Below are 20,306 nucleotides of genomic sequence, written 5' to 3' on the forward strand. Positions count from 1 at the left end.
AGACCATGCTCTGCCTTACGGGGGGTTTTGTAATGTTGCTCTTGGGCTAGGATGACAAGAATGGTACCATGGAATTCGTACTGAATTGATCTAGCAGGTGATGCTAGATTACTTATTACTCTGTTATGCGGACCTCTTTGCGAAAATGAGTAAAGGGTAGACAATTTTATACAAATTGTTGATATTAAGTGTTCACCTCCTGCATGCATTGCAAAAGTCTTCAAAATGACTAAAAAATGCATAGTCTGGCAGAGCAGACCCTTTTTATTATGTCCATACAAATCGTTATTGGGTTTGATTAACTCTTTCACGACGGCGCCATAGGCAATCGGAAGCCGGCGTCCGATGATTTTAAATCTCCCGCAAAATCTGAAACCCGCGCTCCACAGACAACTATCACCATCTGGTGTGTTCATTGGCAACTTCTCTTACAATTTTGGTTTCGTTTGTTTATGTGTCTCGTGTGGTGGCGGCGTGGCTAGAGAAATTTGAACCGAAGGGGGAGGGGAGGAGGAGGAAAAATGGCGTCAGGTTCGTGACGCGCTCCGCAAAGTCGGACTGCTGTAGCAAGCACTTCGGCAGCTCCTGCTGTCGATTTTTGTGATTCCAGCAGCAGTGAGGGGACAAGCAATGATTTGGGATATTCAGATTTCAGTTAGGACGACAAAGCTCCGGTTCAGGGGCCTCGCACTTCAACAAGCACTGGCAGGTAATTTCGTTGTGACTCCGTGCTGTATTTATAAACAAAACGTGCTTCTTATCTGGCGACTGCGGTTTTGATTTTGTGTTTAGGGTCTCGAGAACGTACGGCCGGGATATTTTGCCAAATGCACCGCGCCGTATCGCGCTATCACCTTCAAGATAACGTGGCGCTCGTGTCAGATTAGCGCTGCAGGGTTCAGGTGCGACGCTTGTCGAGAGCGCTCGATTTTTTTTTCTTGTTTTTTACCACCGAACTGATAAGAATTTTGTGCGAGGACACAAAAGAGTATACCGTAATTACCCGAGTCGAACGCGCACCCGATTTTCCTGACAAAAAAACTAAAAAACTTGCACCTCCGATTGTAACGTGCACGGAACTGTGTGAACAAGAAAAACGAATGCGAGAGAAACGGGTGATTTATTTCCCTAAGTAATCTCACTCATCTCACTCCTCGTCGCTCTCCGCTGACCACAACATCTCGTCATCGGTGCCGTCAAGCACGTTCGCGATGCCACACTTCTGAACGAACGTTCAACCATGGTGGATGGGATCATGTCCCACACCTCACACGCCCATACCGCGAGCTTCTCCAGAGGCGCACGCTTCAGCCAACCGCTCGTTTTGAACGCGTGAGAGCCGCTGCTGCCATTGCTGTTATCGAGCTCGCAAGTGGAACGATTTGACGATTTGTGTGAACGCCGATAGAAAAGCCTAGGCGCCTATGCTTCCTGCGTCCGAAAAATCGTTGCGAAAATCTTTAGCGCCATCTTGACATGGGGAGGGCGATGGGTGGGACGAAATTTCCGCTGTTTCGGTTTCGGTTTCGTATCCGATTCCAACGCGCATGCGATTTTTCGACCTATTTTTACAGAAAAAAAAGTGCGCGTTACAACCGGGTAAGTACGGTGCTTGGATGCACGTTTACAGAGACTCACTCACCCTTGAGTGCCCTCGCGGTGTGGCACAGATGTCAATTGCGCTAGGTTGACGGGCCCTCAAAAATCCAAAACTTGGTGTACACTGTTGATTTATATATTGAATCATAGCCAAGGAACGTGGGAACAATTTGTATATCTTAAAATACCTGAAATAATTTTTAGTCTCGGTAAAAGTGCCAATTTGGGTTTTTCGTATACTTTTTTGGGGGGCTTTTTTCTGATTACCTGACGAATAAACTGTAAGTAATTGTACCTTTAACAAAACTGCTGCTTTGTGTTTGGAAGAGCAATCTCTAAGCTACAATTTCATGCATATCAAGGCTACGTGTAACCAGTAGCTCAAGAGAAAAAAAAGTTTTGTTGAAGCACTTAAAATCGGCCGTTTTTCCGCCGTAACGAAAGAGTTAAGCGGAATTGCTCTAAACCACCCTGTAAGGACTGCCTCAATAAATAAATTTTAAGACATTGTATTTCATAAACAAATAAAGCTTTGTTAAAAACCAATTACATATTGGAAATCAGCGTAGTAGCTCATCAAGGCTGCTAATTTTCATCTATATGTCTATAGACCCACATCCGCGTGATACGACCGCCATGATGCCCAGCGCCCGAAAACTTGGCTGAAACATCGTGTTTTCGGTTTCCTCAATGCGTTAATGGTTTCGGTTTCATCAAAACTATGAGCAGCTATCGAACCTGGCTTTGGCGTAGCCATAAGCAGCAGGCACTATGCACCATCTGTTTGAAATTTTGTGTGTGGCATTTGCAAGGTTGTGTTTGCCGGTGTCGGCTGCTGCGCTGCAATCAATGAAAAATGTCCAAAAGTAAAATGTTTTTGTGTCTCATCACAAATAGAATAATATCCGCATGGAATGTTAGTTTACTGGAGGTTGACATCAATTTAGTCACCCATTTTTGGCGATCCTAGCTTTGCGGCCTGCGACTTTGCCTTGCTGCATGTATTGAACAAACAGGGTCTTGGACGCTTTGTCCTCGGTTGTTAATTTCGTGCACTTTTGTTTGAGGCATCTGTACTCGTTTTCGCCCGCAAACTTGAAACGGAAATGGATTGGAAACTTGAAATGAACTCCCTGCTAAACAGAGGGATGCTGGTTGCCTTTTGCCTCCCTCTTCCCCCCTGTTTTTCTATATTCAGAAAAGAACAAATAAGCTTAAATTAAATTCAATTCAATTCAACTTTGTGGTTAGCTTTGCTTAGTGGAGGATGGTCTAATATTAATAGGGCCTTCTGACACACTCTCTAGTTAGGTACGTTGTCTGTGGCGTCAGTTCGTAGACTCTTGCATCCCTCTGACGGGTGAAGAAAAAGCTATGTTCAGCTTTGCACGCACTGAAACCGCTGTTCGATGGAAAAAAAATGCAAGCACATACCTTGTTTTATGGAATGCCGCCGTGTGGTCGCATAAACACTGCCATTTGCCGGACACGAAGCAAGGCCTGTTATCTGATCCCTTTCGACTCTCCGCGTAAGGTTTGGCCTTCGAACGGTTATAATGCAACGCACTCGCTCCGCATTTTGCAAACCTCCAGATATAGTACAAGAACTGTGTTCCTGGTTTAGAGTAGGTTAGTCTAGTGCATGGTAGAACGCCCGAGAATAGTAGATAGATTAGGTGCTTGGCAGGGGACTTGCACAGCGGCCTGTACGGAGATTAGGGAGGCACCATAATGCTGCGAAATGGTGTTCCATCTCCTCCAAATGGCAATTCTGGCTGCTCCAAACCTGCTCCAAAAATGCCTTTCTGGCTGCTCCAGAAGGCACTTTTTCCTGCTCCCAGGACTGCTCCTAAACCCATGGACCCTGTTCCACCCCTGCTGACCTGTAGTCCTCCGCTATGGCTTGCCTCATATCCCAGGCATAGCTGCGGCATGTTCAACCACATAGTCATCACCACTGTCAAAAATTGTTAATCTCCTAATGTCCCTTAAGCGTATGAAGATCACGTTTCCTTCGCGATATTGTCTGCATGCCAGTTTGATGTTCCAAGTGCAGTTTGTGATGGGCAGGGTTGGAGTTTAATGGAGGTGATGAATAAACACTACTCAGTAGTACATTAGGAGTCAGAGTGAGGTTGGAAAAAAGGGTGACTACTCTGTATGTAGCATCTTTTGTCAGTGTTGTTGCATTGGCCCATCCAGTGTTCACATTTTAGTACAGCCCCATTTTTCTTTGACCAACCAACCCTCTTTGATGTTATGAGGTTACGGAGACCTAGGACGAGGTAGTGGGAGACACAAGTTGAAGACTGCAACAGGGGGTTTTGTAACTGAATGGAAAGAACACTTATGCAAGGAGATGTAGACGGTGGAGGACATGCAAACGTGGATGTAGAAGACAGTTAAAACGTTTGGGTGATGGAAATTACTTGGTTGGAAATGTCCTAAGTTTGTACAGTGCAAGGTAAATCTAACAGTGCAAATGAAAGTTGGCCTTGCCTTACAAGTTGACGATGTGGCTGCGCTTGGAGAGGCAAATGAGGGCGGGGTGTTGGAGGCACGTAAGGGCCAAGATGCAGGCAAGCAGCGGATGCAGGGAGTGGTGACAAGTTGGCCAGACTTCACGCTCTGGACGGCACGCTGTAGATGGACAGGACTCTGTGCCTGGAAGTCCTACAACAGGCCTCAGAGACACAAGACTTACCCATCAAGAGTCTGCTGGGCAGTTCGATTCCGAGCCAAGCATCACTTTTTAAGTGCAGAGCACTTTAGGGGCTTGCCTTGTTGTCGTAGCTCGTAGACCCACGTAGAGCCACACGGTGCTCTGTCATAGTGGTTGTCGTCGTGGCGTAACCCAGAGGCTTCGAACGCCAAGCGGTTTATGTGGTCATAAGCGTTTGAAACTCGTGAACCGCTGGCGCTTGTCGTACATCTCCCCATTGTTTAGCGCAAAGAAAACTGCAGGTACATTTGAGGCAAAATATACGTAATTACCCGCCAGTGCTCACGTTCATTTAGTCGGGAACGCTGGTTAGGTCGTTTTAAGTGCAATGCACTTCTTATGCGACCCTGAACCTGCGTCATCCGGCGATGTCCGCGCACGTGGAGGTGGGCGCGCGCAGCCTGGCCGCTGACATGGCACATACCCATGTGGGGGATTGGCCAGGAATCTCCTCGTCTTCCTTGGCAATGGGGGGAGATGGGCGCGCGCTGCCTGGCCGCTGACATGGCACATACCCACGTGGGGGATTGGCCAAGAATCGGGCGTGAGAAGGGCTTAAAGGAGTACTGACACGAAATTTCAAAGCTGAGATCCGCTCTAGCAATCAAGTACAACGACAACACAAATAGGTGTCTGTGAATAAATGCATCTTTCTTTCTTTGTAGTTGTGTGTGTGTGTGTGATCTCTCTTTCGCGAACATTACCGAACCGTGCAAATTCAACTCGTGCATTCGCACTTTCACATTCTTCCCCTTGGGGAAATGCGGGGAATTTTTTTTACGATAGTAAGCGAAAAAAATTGGCAGTGCAATGCTGGCACGTGCGGGAGGAAAAGCGAGCACGAAAAGAACGGAACTCCTGCCGGCGCAGGTTCAGGCAGGGGGCGCGCGAGCACTGCCAAGGCGGGAAATTGGAATTGCATTGGGTGGTAGCAGTGAGCGGATAACGGCACCACAGCCCATTATGGCGAATCACTGCTCTGCACTTCCGACAGCTTTCACATTGAGTGGAACGGCTCTAATTTTTCTTCCGTACTTCCACCTCGTTCTGGTTATGATAATAATGCCGATTTCCTTCTTGGTAAGGCGCACGCCACTTCTGCTTTTGACTTTTGCCGTCCCACCACATTCCGTTTCCCGGCCTGCCCCTGCAGCCGTGGTGCAGGAGATCAAGCGGGTCAAGAGCCAGTCGGAGCAGCGCATGGAGCTGCTGAGGCGGCGTAGCAGGGATGCCTACGAGGCGACCATCTGGCTGCAGCAGAACCAGGACCGCTTCCGAGGGAAGATCCACGCCCCCATCATGATCGAGGTTCCACTTCCTCCTTTTCTCGTATTTTTTTTCTTAGAAACGAGCTTGAGTGAATGTGACACATTTTGTACACCGCACTGCCCAGAGCAGCGTAAACTGAGGAAAAAAGAGTGTGGCAAATAACAGCACTTCGCTATCCAAATATCGGGTTGGTTTGTTTTGGTGGTTTGGGGCAGATGAATAGCGTGAGAAAGGGGCTGAGAACACTACGCTGGCAGCACAGACAGCCACGCAATTGGTGCGGTTGAGAAGCATGAACAAGGTCTTCCAACACCAGGCCAGCATGTTTTCAAAAAGTCAGCGTGTCGTTTTCGTGCAATTCTCAACGGTGTCTCGCTCCCGTTATGCAACGTTGTGATATGAGTGGCAAAACACGCGTTGGCCTTCAGGCAGCGGAAGGCATTGCGGTTGCCTTTACAGTTCTGAGTCGGCGTTGCAGCCAAGTGCAAAATGAGAAACGGCTAAAGAGTGGTCTTTTATTGTTGGGTGAAAGAGTACTAGGGAACATTTGGAGCACGATGAAGCTAGGGGAAGGGAAAAGAGAATTCCGTGCTGAGGGTGTGACATTGGCACGGGAAATTGACATGCCCGTTGCAGCTGACACGTGGGATGGTTTCGTGTCTTCACAAATTAGCGCGAACAGTGTGCCTTTGTGGTGTAGCAGAAAACAAAGAACAAACCGTCCACGGTGGCATATTTTTCGGAAGAAAGAAAACGTCAATATTTTGGCAGGCCTTTGTTCCTGAACTACACGGCCACGCAGAGCTGGAAGCCTCACACAGTTCTCTTGGAGGGCAGGGACGGAGGCATTTCATCCTGCTCCTTGCATGTTGGCATTTATATGAAGCAGGATCATGAAGCAGCCATGAAGACAAACTACAACCGTGTTCAGTTGACAGAACTAGCCTTCGGTAACTCAATCCGCTTCATTCCAGCCACAGAAGACATTTTCTGACCAAAAAATAAGAGAAATTTGGCTAAATTCAAATTTCATGCTATGGTGATGAAATATGGGCCAAGAGTAAAAACTGCGTTTTACTCCTGGCACGTTAGCATTTAACTGCATTTAGCATTTAAGTGATGCGATCAAACAGGACTAGAGGCAGCTGCAAACCGCCGACAGAAGACTCTGTGACATCAAGAGACATCGCCAGAGAGTGGCCAGGTGCTGCAACTGCTCGATGCGTTTTTCTAATATCTCGGTTATTTGCTCGAAGCTTGCAGTAAGATTGGTGTCATAGTCATTGGGACCAATTGGTCTTCTTAAAACCCTTAGTACAGCCCTCGGGGTGTCAATTGACGCCATCACATAAAAGTTTTTTTTGGCGCTCAGAGACCGAAACCAAAACTGCTAGTTCTGGGGAGAATTGTTCTTTAATGACGCCTGTTGCGATATATATCACTGTTGCTTAAAGCCCCAACCACATGGAGCGATTTTGCAAGCGACTTGGGGTGCGACGCGACTAGCGACGAACTACTTTTCGCCGCGCACCAAGTCGCTCATCGAATCGCTCGGTTCTAGGTCGCCAGAAACAGTCGCTCGCCTCCCGGAAGTGGCCTCAGCGACTAGCCAATAGGAGAGCCCCTACGTAAGCACGCAACCTCCGGTTTTGAAAGAGAACGGGGGGAAGATTTTGCAAATCCACGCAGACGACGTTTGCGGTGCAGCGGCAAAGAAAGCTTTGCGTGGCAAAGCTTGTGTACACGCTGAAGCTGAAGCAAGAAGGCTCCCGCTCACACTGGGTGAGACCCGTGTGGGAAAAACGACGTCAAGAAAGCGAATTCTTCACGGCGTTCATGTTGGAGCCGAGAAACGAGGCGCACAAGGAAAAGCGTGCGCTATCGCTAACCCAAACCAGTTTTAGAGATGCAATGAAGTGCAAAAAGCAAGGTAGAAAGGCTTAATACTTTTTAGTCATGCTTTTTATGACAAATGAACAAAAAAAAATGTTTGCAAACATCCAGCGTACCAAGCGCGTTACTATGCGCAGTGCGGCACCATGGAAATCGCCATCCTCAGTCGCATGCTCAGTCGCTCGAGCCGTCGCTGTCATGTGGTTGCCTCGGCGAGCGACTTCGGTTCGGCGACTGCGGATCCTAGTCGCGTCGCTCGTCGCGTCGCTCGTCGCGTTGCTGGAAAAATCGCTCCATGTGGTTAGCGCTTTATTTTAGTGGAGCTGCACGCTACAAAGAAGTTCCATTGGAGATGAAATTACGACATTTAGGGCGGAAAAATGGCGGTCCAAGTTTTATTCCCAAGCTTGTAAATACGCGCAATACGAAGCTCATTTTTTGCTTGTGTGTTCATGTGGTCATGAAGTGTAGGAAAATAAGCAGCATAAGCAACATGCTTAACATGAAATTTTTCATTGCCAGATGTCCGAATTAATTGTCCCATTAATAAATATGTTGTTATTGCACTTCCAGCTCTATTTTTTGTTTGGGGGCTTACGGGACTCTAATATTTACGAAAACACAAAAAACAGTTTTGATTGAAATAAAGAAATCAGGGCTGAAAGGGTTGTCTTCGTGGCTTCTTAATAAAAAAAATATGAAAGACAAAAACTAAGTATCTGGGATCTTAGTGCTAGCCCAAATGATGTCTCTTCCCTGTTCCATTTTACAACGCTGTAGTGTGAATATTAAGTGTCTTGCAGCATTTCTTGTTTTATTTTTGCTTTTTCGTTTAACTCTCGTTACCACGCCTATTCAAATCAATCACCGGCGATCGATAACTTATATTGCCTATTTCGACATGCTGTAGTCGTTTCTCGTGCACCTACTGTGGCCAGTGGTTAGTCTAGGCACTGTACTTTTAGAATCGGTTTAAATTTTACCGCTCGGGCGGCATTGAGATTTTTGACGGCGTTTTTGCGAGATGAGGTGCGTGTGTTTTTGAGGAAGGGGGCGTGGCTGCTGCACTTGACAAAACAGCATGCCGCTCATGCTTAGGCTGCATTACCATATTTTTTTTTATCAAAAGGCTCCTGGCAAGTCAAGTACCAAATAATGCTGTCAGCTTTGTTATCCGACAGCGCTGAGAGGTGATAATTACTTGAAAATGACACCAGCTATTCACTAGTGATCTTTGGTTCGCAGAAAGGGCAGCTTTATTCTCCCAAAGCTTATTTCTGGTGGTCCCCCGCATGTCTGGCAAGTGTGCCTGGCATTTTCAGCCAGTTTCCAGCAGTTTCGGCTTCGTTTTTGCATTGCGAAATTCATATTTGGTGCTACTACGCGGTTACCGAACTACAAGCTCATTTGCCATAGCGCCTCCGTTGCCCGCTACTGTTCCTCGAAACAAGCATGCCACTCGTGCTTCCACTTTACCCACTCCTTACTTCTGCTATATAGCAGCTTCCGCCGAAAGTTGAAAGATAACACCGAGTTGTTGGATATCAGTTCAGACGAGGAGAACACTTCCAGTCATCCTTGAACACCGCCAGCTGCTCACCGGCCAGTTTTGTTTTTGTCCGAGGGTATTTCCGGAGGTCTAGTGTCACTTCTTAGTAGAACTGTCTGTTCTGACAATGTCTCCAACAGCCTTGTAATTGTTTCTTCTCGAAATTTTTAGGTGGCGCTGCAATTTAGAAGGCTTGTAGTGCTGAACTCACTTTATAGCACAACGGCGGCTTGGTGAAAGCTTTCTGGGCACAGTTCTAGTGCATCGTACTGTATTCCTGCAAGCAGGGCTACCATAGCAAGTCAGAACATAATAAACTGCAAATTAAAGTTCTGACTGATAAGTGATGGTTGGAGCATCAACAAGCATCCACTATAGAGTATGGTTTTCAAATTCCAGCAGATTTTTTCGCATCGTTTGCTTGCCTTCAATATCGTGCTGGTCATAATCACTGAAAAGGTGTTTTTACATCACGTGGGGACTAACTGGAACATTTAATAATGTTAAACCACCAGGTTTCTTCTACAGAACCATCCAAAATAGCAAAATTTGCAATAGAAGTTGGGCTTCACCACAAGGCATGGGCACCACGTGTGCTAACATTTTCTTTGACAAATTGTACCGTGCAATTCAATTTTTTTTTCTGGGATGGGTTTTTGAAATGTGTACCTCCAAAATGCATATTCTAAATTTTTCTACTACTGGTGATTTATTAAACAACTTCCTATTTTTTATTTTCTTGATGCCTCGACAAAAATTTCGAATTCAATAATAATTTTTTTTCGCAATCATTATTTATGAAAACATTATTGAAACTGGTGTCATTGGAAAGCGCGTGGAATCATCTGCATTTCATGTCGCAGCAATGTGTGCCTAACCAATGTGTATAGCAGGGAAAAAATGTTTTGCTAAACCCCTCAAAATTGGTCAATTTCCCGTGGTAACGAAAGAGTTCAAGAAATGTGCTTTGGGGCTGTAATGGAGCTGAGTGAGTTACCAATAGCTTGTTCTTTCAAATTAGACGAAGTTGTAATTTATCACTAGGGACTTCATTGTACTAGCAAACAGGGGCAAAGCTACAGAAGAGACAAAACACAAATAGCTTTGTTGCTGTGTTTGCTAGTACGACGAATGCTTTAGTTAGCAACCAACTCGCCCAACTTTCCGCTTTAATTGTGTCTTCTTTTCATGGCTGCGGTGGTGCTCCTTGCCCGATCGTCTTGGTCCACGATCGGTTGCAGGTGGACGTGCTGCAGCCGGCGGACGCCAAGTACGTGGAGTCGCAGATCCCCGCGCGTGACCTGCTGCTGTTTGTGGCCGAGTACACGGAGGACCTGAACGCCTTTCTGGCTGTGGTGCGGGACACCCGCAACCTGCGCATCAACGGAGCCGTGGCACCCCCCGAGAGCCTCGACTCCTTCCAGCCCCGGCGGCCCCTCTCCGACATCCGGTCAGGGTTCATTTGATTTGATTGCGGGGGGTTTCACGTCTTGAAGCTGCACCTGTGCTATGAATATGAAGCACGCCACTGTGGAGGGCTCTGGACTAATTTTGAGCGCCTGGGGATCTTTATCGTGTGCCGGAATATCATCACACGGGCATTTTCACTTTTCGCCTCCATCTGAAAAGCGGCCGCCCCAGCCGGGATTAATCTGAGCCGCCATGGTGAGTGGATCTAGTGAGGGGGGCTGGAGACCGAGTGTTACAGGGGGTGAATCCCACCGGTTGAGGAGGCCAATCACTGGAGTTGGCGGTAGAAGTGAACCCCACTGAAGTTTTCCGGTACCCAGTAAGATTTGCCCAAAGCTCCATGGTATCTGGGAGAGGGCCGTAATTGCTCACGCTAAGGTTGTTACGGCCATAAATGAGCATCTTTGAAATTTTTTCCTGGGCAAACACAGGGGTGAGACAGCTGCGCATATTGCGGAGATTTGATACAAATATGTTTTCCTGCGCCAGGCTGCTCCCAAAGCTTGAAAATTGCACAAATTGCGCCAAACTGCTCCGAAACAGTCTGAGAGCCAAGGAATATAATGCTCCCGTCAGTTTCAGTGGGGAAAAATGCTTACTGACAGCATAACTTTCCAACACCGCCAAGGTGATGCTGTTTGTAAAGGTTTAATTGGTTGATCATTCCATGAAAAACCCGCATAAAATTGTCCCCGAGATAGCTTTTTCGAAAGTCACAATGTCGGGTTCCACATGTTATATTCCGTGCGCTTCTAAAATTTTCCCATCGAAAGCCACTGCAAGGTCCTGTAGAAAAAATACTTTTGTGTACTGAGGCGTCAAACCGCTTGTGCAAGTTGATGAAAAAAAAAACATATTTTTGGAGCACCGTATCTCCGGAATGACATTACTGGGCGCCGCCATCTTGTTGTGAAGATGTGAAAACATGGCCGCCGGGCGAAGCAGTTCCTTGTGGTTCAGGCAGAGCGCTCTTCGTTGATTTCTACGTCGGTTTTAGTTATGGGGGCGGCTGGGTTCACATTTAGTCGTTTGATCTGTTGCGCGAAGTTGCGCGGCTCAAAAATCGAAAACAATATGGCGCCCGTGAATTCGCCGTGTTTTGGCCTTGAGTGTGAGGCCAGTGCGTGCTTGAAGGGAAATTTCGGACTCATTGCGGTATTAGTAAACACTGAGTTATTGCTGCCTTTCACAGCGAACTTGCCAGCAGCGGGAATGGGACGATCGACGCTGTAGAAGGAGCGGCCCGATAGCGGGATGGGCTATTATTGCACGCTAGTAATAATGGTTCTTCTATCTGAAGTGAAACCTGATGCCAAAAGGGAGGTGGCTAACATAGCAATGTTACTCAGATTATGATCGTAGTGAACGTGCACCTATGAACGTAGTGAACGATAAGAGTGGAATATCGGTTCTGCAGCGCGATCCTGAATTCTTCTACTTTACGTCTTACTGTTAAATGAGCTAACAGTAAGACGTAAAGTAGAAGAATTCAGGATCGCGCTGCAGAACCGATATTCCGCTCTTAACGAGGAAGCCGAGCTTACGACACAGGAAGCCAGTGACAACCTTACACGCATTATCACGGAGTGTGCAGTAGAAGTCGGGGGCACTATGGCTAGACAGGATACCGGTAAACTTTCACAGGAGACGAAAGATCTAATCAGGAAACGGCAAACCATGAGAATCTCCACCGCAGCTGACAGGATAGAACTAGCGGAGCTCTCGAAGTTAATCAATAAGCGTAAGACAGCTGACATACGGAAGTATAATATGGAGAGGATCGAATACGCTGTAAAGAACGGGGGTAGCCTGAAAGCAGTGAAGAGACGTCTAGGCGTGGGGAAAAATCAGATGTATGCACTTAAGGATAAGCAAGGCAATGTCATCACAAATAGGGATAAAATAGTCACAGTGGCCGAGGAGTTCTATAGGGATCTGTACAGTAGCCGGGACATACAGGATAATGCTGAACGAGACAGTAGTTCACAGGAGATAGACATCCCACCAGTAACGACCGAAGAAGTAAGGAAGGCTTTGAAAGAAATGAAAGGGGGCAAAGCACCTGGTGAGGATCAGATAACAGCAGACCTCTTGAAGAATGGCGGAGAAATTGTCCTTGAAAAACAGGCAAATCTGTATACGCAATTCCTAATGACCGCAATGGTACCGGAATATTGGAAGAACGCGAACATCATCCTAATTCATAAGAAAGGCGACATGAAGGACTTGAAAAATTACAGGCCGATCAGCTTACTGTCAGTCGTCTACAAGGTATTTACCAAGGTAATCGCTAACCGAATTTCTGCAACCTTAGATTTCAGTCAACCTAAAGAGCAAGCAGGGTTCCGTAAAGGTTATTCAACAATGGACCATATTCACACGATCAATCAGGTGATAGAGAAGTGCGCTGAGTATACTGAACCCCTATATATAGCCTTCATAGATTATGAGAAAGCATTTGACTCGGTCGAAACCCTAGCAGTCATTCAGGCATTACGGAACCAGGGGGTAGATGAGCATTATGTAAGAATACTAGAGGATATCTACAATGGGTCTACAGCTACGATCATCCTCCATAGGGAGAGCAGTAAAATACCTATAAGAAAGGGTGTCAGACAAGGAGACACAATCTCTCCAATGCTATTCACAGCATGTTTACAAGAAGTATTCAGAACGTTGGATTGGGAACAGGTGGGAGTAAGGGTTAATGGAGAATACCTCAGTAACCTCAGATTTGCTGATGACGTTGCCTTGCTGAGTAACTCGGGGGACGAATTGCAAAGCATGCTTTCCGCACTGGGCGAACAGAGTAGAACCGTGGGCCTGAAAATTAATATGCAGAAAACTAAAGTAATGATCAATAACCTCGGGACAGCACAGCGGTTAGAGATAGGTGGCGAAGCAGTGGAAGTGGTAAGCGAATATATCTACTTAGGCCAAGTTGTGACCCCAGATCCCAACCATGAGGCAGAGATAATTAGAAGGATCAGAATGGGGTGGGGTGCATATGGCAGACATTCTCAGATAATGAATAGCAGCCTACCATTGTCGCTGAAGAAGAAAGTGTATGACAGCTGCATCTTACCGGTACTCACCTACGGGGCAGAAACTTGGAGGCTCACTAAGAGGGTTCAACTTAAATTGAGAACGACTCAGCGGGCAATGGAGCGGAAAATGATAGGTGTAACATTAAGGGACAGGAAGAGAGCGGAGTGGGTCAGGGAGCAAACTGGTGTTAAAGACATATTAGTAGAAATTAACAAGAAATGGACGTGGGCAGGGCATGTAATGCGAAGGCAAGATAACTGCTGGTCATTAAGGGTAACAGAGTGGATCCCTAGAGAAGGCAAGCGTTGCAGGGGGCGGCAGAAAGTTAAAGGGGCACTGACACAAAAATTTAGCATCTTGTTTTTTTCGTTGCGATAAGTAGCTAGTGACCTACTTATAACCTGTAGAAACCTCATTTGCTTCAGCGTGCGACGGTTGTTTAATTAGAGGGATTTTAAATGCGGCCAGTCGCAGTTTCGGATCAGCGAGTGCCGCGAAACGATGGATTTTGTGGATTTTGTGTGAACAAAGCTGACCACGTGACCGTCGGAGGGATATCACAGAGCAGAGCCGCCGTAGCACTGTCGAATCCGCATCGACGGCAGTTTCTGCGAATGCCCCCACGTACTGATCTCTTGAGGCGCGTGAGGCGCTTAATTAAAAAGCGACCGTGGATGTGACGCAGGCGCTGCGAGTGCAAATGCTACCGCGGCTAAAGAACGACGCGCGACGCTCGAGACGGTGGGTGGCAAGACGCGCGCTGGGAGCAGCCGGCCGGTTTGCCTACAGGTCCGCCTACAGATGTGTTCGGCTCAGCACTGCGGCGGATATTCGAGTGCCGCTCTCGTAAGCGGTGCAGATGACAATTTTTAATGCAACCAGCCATCGCATCATTAACTCCTTTCTCATTTAAGCCACTATGGTCGGGACTTGGGGACAATTTCGTGCAGCGGTAACAAGCTATCACTCGAGCTACCTGCGCCGGCCTGGGCCACTTCGCGGCCGTGGCCGCCGCCTGCACAGCGACCGTGCGGCTAGCTCAGTGGGCTTTTCGTGCCTCTGGCGCGTTTTCGCATCCAATGGTAATAAACAGTAATAGAAACAGAGTGCCTGGAATCGCTGTAGAACTTTGGTCACGGCCAGCTGCCCGATTAGCTGACGAAATCACGGCGCCTCTGCCGCCAACGATCGGGTCGTTCGTTCTCGAGAGCAGAAGCTCCGCCCTCCGGCCCTCCGATTGGAGCGGCGAGCCGGGCGAGCCCGCGTAAAACGCCGGTAGTGCGGAAGCGGCAAACACAAACTCGTGACGTGTTTGGATGTTGTTTATTTACAATTGCGCGTGGTCCTCTGCTGGCTGCTCGGTTGCGTTTCGCACACTTCAAAATTGATTTTAAATATGTTCTAGGCTGTATTCGCCGCTGATATTTTGCAGATGATGTATGTGTGTTCCCACCAATCTATCTCCGACGTTATCTCGCCTTCAAAATTTTGTGTCAGTGCCCCTTTAAATGGGCAGATGAGATCAAGAAGTTTTGCGGGGATAAATTGGTCACAGTTGGCACAGGACTGAGGCAATTGGAGAATAATGGGAGAGGCCTTTGCCCTGCAGTGGGCGTAGATAGGCTGGTGATGATGATGATGATGATGAGGATGAACGTGCACCTTGGGGATTGAAATGGGAGGGCTGGTGGGGTGCGACGACTGTTACCTCGCTTTGCGCAACTTTTGCCGTGACTCCACAGTTGTGCGTAAAGACGAGTCTCGGATTACAAAAATAACGATTTCGGCATTCACATGGTAATAAAAATGCCTTACGATTGCTTAGTTTGTCAATTCGATATTTTCAACGGCATTCCACGCTATCTATGCATAGAGCCTAAGAATTAAAAAAATGGATATAATAGTATAGTTTTTTAAAAAGGTAGTTTGCACCTTGTGATACTCTGGTAGAGAAAAAAACTTTAATGAAAGGCTGTTTCAGTGTTATGTAAATTCAAAACCGACTAAAAAGTGCACTTTTCGCCCGTGAGTTGCCAAAAATTTGAGTTTTTAGGCTCCTAAGGGGACATAATAAATGTCGTTTTTCTGCTCCAAATCAAGGTTCTTCTGCTCCAAAATCGAGATTTCGCTGCTCCAAAAACTGCTCCCAAATCAGATTCAGTTGTCTCACCCCTGCAAACACTGCTTGACCGTTTGCGCGCAAATCTTACCCGAAGGTTGCATTTTGGGGTTAATTTCGTTTTACACCAGGAGCAGCGGCAGCACTCGCGTGCTGATTTATACAGTTAAACCTCGATGTAACGAACTTCAATGTAACGAAACCCTCGATGTAACGAACCACGGAATTTTTCGTAACTTCAAGTGTATGCACACCATGTATTTTCACCCTCTCTGTAACGAAGTCCCGATTGCCGGAATTTCAATGTAACGAAGTTTCATGGAGAACTAGGCACGAAATTTAAATTGTAGAGGTATATTTTGGGAGACGCAAGCGCCGAAATGGGGTCTCAATAAAACGCGAACGGCAACACTGGCCGCCCAATGCCGCGGATGCAGCGAGCCCCTTGCCTACAAACTGTGTGGCGTGCATACACGGCTGGCGCACTGTTTCTGTTTCTGTCGGAGCTTAATCGTCTACGCAGGCATCAGCGTGAACCGCATGGAGCGTTTTCTCCCCGCAAAAACTCAAAACGCGCCCCGCAAGCCGCAGGCGCGCTGACACAGCCACGGAGACCACCCGCGCTATGTGGGTAGCTCCAGCGACCGCTTCCAACCGCTCGCTGAAACGCAACTCGAGGGGCAAATGAGAGGGGCCCGCGAGAAAAAAAAGCGGATAACGTTGGCGAAATTTTCACAGTAAAACGTCATGCGCGCCGCTTACGAAAGCGCCCATTAAACATCCTCCGCGGTGCTAAGCCTAATCGCCTCTTGCGGGGCCGCCGCCGCCGCCGCATGCCGCCGTTTTGCCCTTCGTTCGAGTTCGCTCATGCTTGTTGGGTTTCATCGTTACAGCAAGCATTTGTGAATCTTTATGAGCCTTGTGCGCGCGTTTTTTTCACACCCGCGTCCGCGTTTGCGCGCCGGCGGCGGCTTCTGCGCCAGGATGTGACTCGCGCTGCACGCGGCAGTGAGAGGAGCCTGACCAGTTTCGCCAATGGGGAGGCGCGCACCCTACGGCGGGAGCTTCAAAGCGCTCGGGCATGCCGAGGATATTTGATGGGCGCTTTCGTAAGCGGCGCGTATGACGCTTTATAGTGAAAATTTCGCCCACGTTATCCGCTTTTTTTCTTGCATGCCCCTCTCGTTTGCCCCTCGAGTTCCGTTTCAGCGAGCGGAAGCGGTCGCTGGAGCTATCTCACATCGCGCGGGTTGTCTCCGCGGCTGCGTCAGCACGCCTGTGGCTTGCGGGGTGCGCTTTTGCGGGGAGAAAACGCTCCATGCGGTTCACTCTGATGCCCGCGTAGACGATTAAGCTCCAATAAAAACAGAAAGAGTGCGCCAGCCGTGTATGCGCGCCACGTTTTCTTTTGCAGGAAATGCTTCAGGGGATGAACACTTCATTAAAACCGCGAATTTCAATGTAGCGAAATTTCAATGTAACGAAGTAAATTGCGAATTTTACCGACTTTGTTACATCGAGGTTTAACTGTACAACGAATAAAAGGGATGTTTCCTTATGGGAGAGCTGGCAACCATCTTGGACAGGATGACTACCTTGGAACTGCCATGGAGCATTTTGCCCCAGGTGGTGCCACAGGTCAATTGATGTTCTTTGCAAGGTATTCTGTCCACATGCCACAGTTTTATTGGAACTATGAGGCACATTGCAGTGTAGGGCTGAAGGTTAATTTGGACCACATTAGGCCAAAACGTTGTGCTAGCAACAGTTTTGCATTTGTTCTTGCCCAGGTGAATATACTTGTCTGGCAGGAAGTTTTATTGCAGATTTCTTGGTATAATCATTCCTATGATGGTGGCAGCAGTGAACAGCTTGTAAAGGAGTGGCACGTTCCAGTCATTAGTCACCTTTGTTTTACCGAAAATCTTCTCGGCTGACATCCCAATGCCCAGTTTCAGCATTTTGACATCATTGTGGCAGGTGCAAGGGGTACTATCGGGGTTTGAAAAATAGTTTGCCAATTGCATTTCCGTTGTGCAGGCGTATTGGGTGCACCAGTTGTTGGGAGCCTGTTCTTTCCCTTAAGGTGTCTTTGTTGTCAAATGCACGAGCTGCTGTTGCCCACCACCACTAGCAACATCTATGGCAGCCAGGGGCAAAAGTATGAAAGTTACTGCCACCCGCCATTCCAACCAGATGGAGGGCTGCCTTCGTGCGCTTTGTCATATGGCACCACTGCAGCACAGCTCTGTATCTATTAGCACCCCGGCCACCCCCACTGGCTCACCTGCTCTTCCTGCCCATCCACCCCTCATTCTTATTGGGAGTGCACCACACATTTCCTTTCCCCATCCCTGGCTTCCACCCCTTCCTGGGTGCTTTGGCTGTCTCCCCCGCCGACAGTGAGCATCTGGGCTGCCCAGGAAGCTCTCTGTGAACATACACACCAGGTCCACATGAACATTCTCCAACACTATGCGGGCTTGGGGAATTAAAGACTGCAGTTAGGACCTGGACCTAGGTCCTGCAGACAATAAAGTTTACTCTCTGGCTGTTCACTCTGTTTCTTTACTTTGTCTGTTTACTCTCTGTATGCTTACCCTCTGTTTACTCTGTCTTTCTCTCGAGATTTGTGTTATTTCCCTTCGTGTCTGGAAAGTGACTCATCACCTTCCCGTGTTATCCCTCCCCTCACCCGGTGGCCCATGCAGCCAGTACGGTTTCCGGGGCTACATGCAGTCGCTCTTCACGGCTCCCGACGCGGTGATGCGCTACCTGTGCAAGCGCTTCAGGGTGCACGACGTCCCCGTGGGCACCGCCCGCACCGAGGAGTGCCTGCAGCAAGTGCGGCAGCTGGACATCCGCCGCTTCTACACCAGGGACAATCTGGTGGGTCAGGGGGCTTCTGGGAAGGGCATTGTCTGGCCCGTGCAGACAGCAAAGGGGTGCCAGGCATCTTTTTAACAGCCAGGCTTGTTTAGCAAATCGTAATTTTTCGTGTCCGCAGTTAAAAATACCAAGAAATCGCTGAGCACGTGAGCGCGGGCCTTGCGGCGACTGCCCGGCAGTTAACAAAACCAAGAAAATGTCTAGCACTCGTGTGTCCATGCCTCCCGTCGACCGTCCAGCGTCCCCTGTGCACGTTCGTCAAGCCAGGCGTACCCACTTAGGGAAATTGGCCCAGATTGCAAAAAAAAAAAAAAAACACACTAGCGTTTGTTGTAATCGTGAAAACGTTTGCTCGGATCAAGAAAGATTCCAATGTTCACTACAATCGTGACGACCCTTGCTCGGAACGAGAAAGACACATCATAGCGTACGCCCCTTCAAGGCGATGTTCAATGATTATTACTTCGAAAAAAAAAAAGAAATGAAAGAAGCTCACACTTATAGCAACAATGACGGAATAAAGGTCGTTGTGGCAGCGAAGAAGAAGCAAAACGGGTGCACTTGTGGACTTAAACCTTCGTGATGGTTGTGAAGGTTGCATACAGCTTTGCTACCTTCAAGTCTTGCGCGTTAGTGTGAGCTTCCTTCATTTATTTTTCTGGTACAGGCAAACATAGCGTTCAATGAGTGAGCTGCATTAGAGTTACGATGCTCCCAATCTTTTTGGTGCATTGAGCATTTCGCCAGAGTTGCTCCCAAGTGTTCCCGACCGTTTGTAAGTTATCAAATGGGAAATGACTTCGTGGACGCATACAGCTCACTCCGCAAACCGTGAGCAAGTGGGGTAAACTTTGGAAGACTCGAAAGTTTTCTGTGTAGCATCGGAGCCAGCCAGAAATGGCTGGTTGCCATCGTTAGACACCAAAATCTCTCAGCACCAAATGGGAGGCGGTTTTGCTACTCTGAAGCGCAGCTTATTTGGCAATGCGAAGTCAGACCATTTACAGTGCGGCTGCACCGAATTGCATATCATGTGTTTATTCCGCTTGCATCCTGTTACAATGAAGTAGAAATTTCTGCTTACCGTACGTATTTGAATTGCATACAAAATTACATCATTCGCTCATCTCTCCTGTCAAGTTGTTTTTATTCAGCGTACTTGCTGGAAAGAGTGCCAGCACCAGGTAGTATTATGTCAGCCCATCTCGCGATAAGACAGAGTTCTGTTACTCGGGGAATTAAAACTGCTCTGATGGCTCCGTTTTTCGGTATTGTTCTGAAAAAAAAAATGACGACACAAGATTGTAATATTTAACTATGTTCAACACAGTGAACCTGTGCTCTGAAAAAAAAAATTAAAGCCCTTCCACTCAATCTGAAAGCTTTTGGAAGTGCAGAGCAGTGATTCGCCATAATAGGCTGTAGCGCCGTTATCCGCTCACTGCTACCACCCAATGCAATTCAAATTTCCCGCCTTCACAGTGCTTGCACGCCCCCTGCCTGAAACAGTGCCAGCGAGAGTTGTTCTTTTCGTGCTTGCTTCCTTCCCGCAGGTGCCGGCGTTGCACTGCCACTTTTTTTTCGCTTACTTTCGTAAAAACCAACCCAAAGAGCATTCCTAACTAAACGAATGCGGGTGGTGGCGGTTAGTTACGTATATTTTGCCTCAAATGTACTTGCAGTTATCTTTGTGCTATACAACGGGAAAGTGTATGACGAGCGCCAGCGTTTCATGAATTTCGAACGGT

The 20,306-nt window shown here is 47.8% G+C and overlaps 1 protein-coding gene across 1 annotated transcript in view; it reads left to right on the forward strand.

Moving 5' to 3' along the window:
* The window catches only part of Smc5 (structural maintenance of chromosomes 5), a 109,069-nt gene that overhangs the window by 40,280 nt on the left and 48,483 nt on the right, over positions 1-20,306 (forward strand). The window contains exons 12-14 of the mRNA XM_077701060.1: positions 5,475-5,629; positions 10,274-10,482; positions 18,381-18,558. Coding sequence (XP_077557186.1) covers positions 5,475-5,629; positions 10,274-10,482; positions 18,381-18,558 — 542 coding nt within the window. The remainder of the gene's footprint in view (positions 1-5,474; positions 5,630-10,273; positions 10,483-18,380; positions 18,559-20,306) is intronic.

The sequence above is a fragment of the Haemaphysalis longicornis genome, unplaced genomic scaffold (genome assembly GCF_048455015.1).
Source record: "Haemaphysalis longicornis isolate Haplotype H1 unplaced genomic scaffold, Haemaphysalis longicornis Haplotype H1 scaffold_20, whole genome shotgun sequence".
NCBI classification, from domain to species: domain Eukaryota; kingdom Metazoa; phylum Arthropoda; class Arachnida; order Ixodida; family Ixodidae; genus Haemaphysalis; species Haemaphysalis longicornis.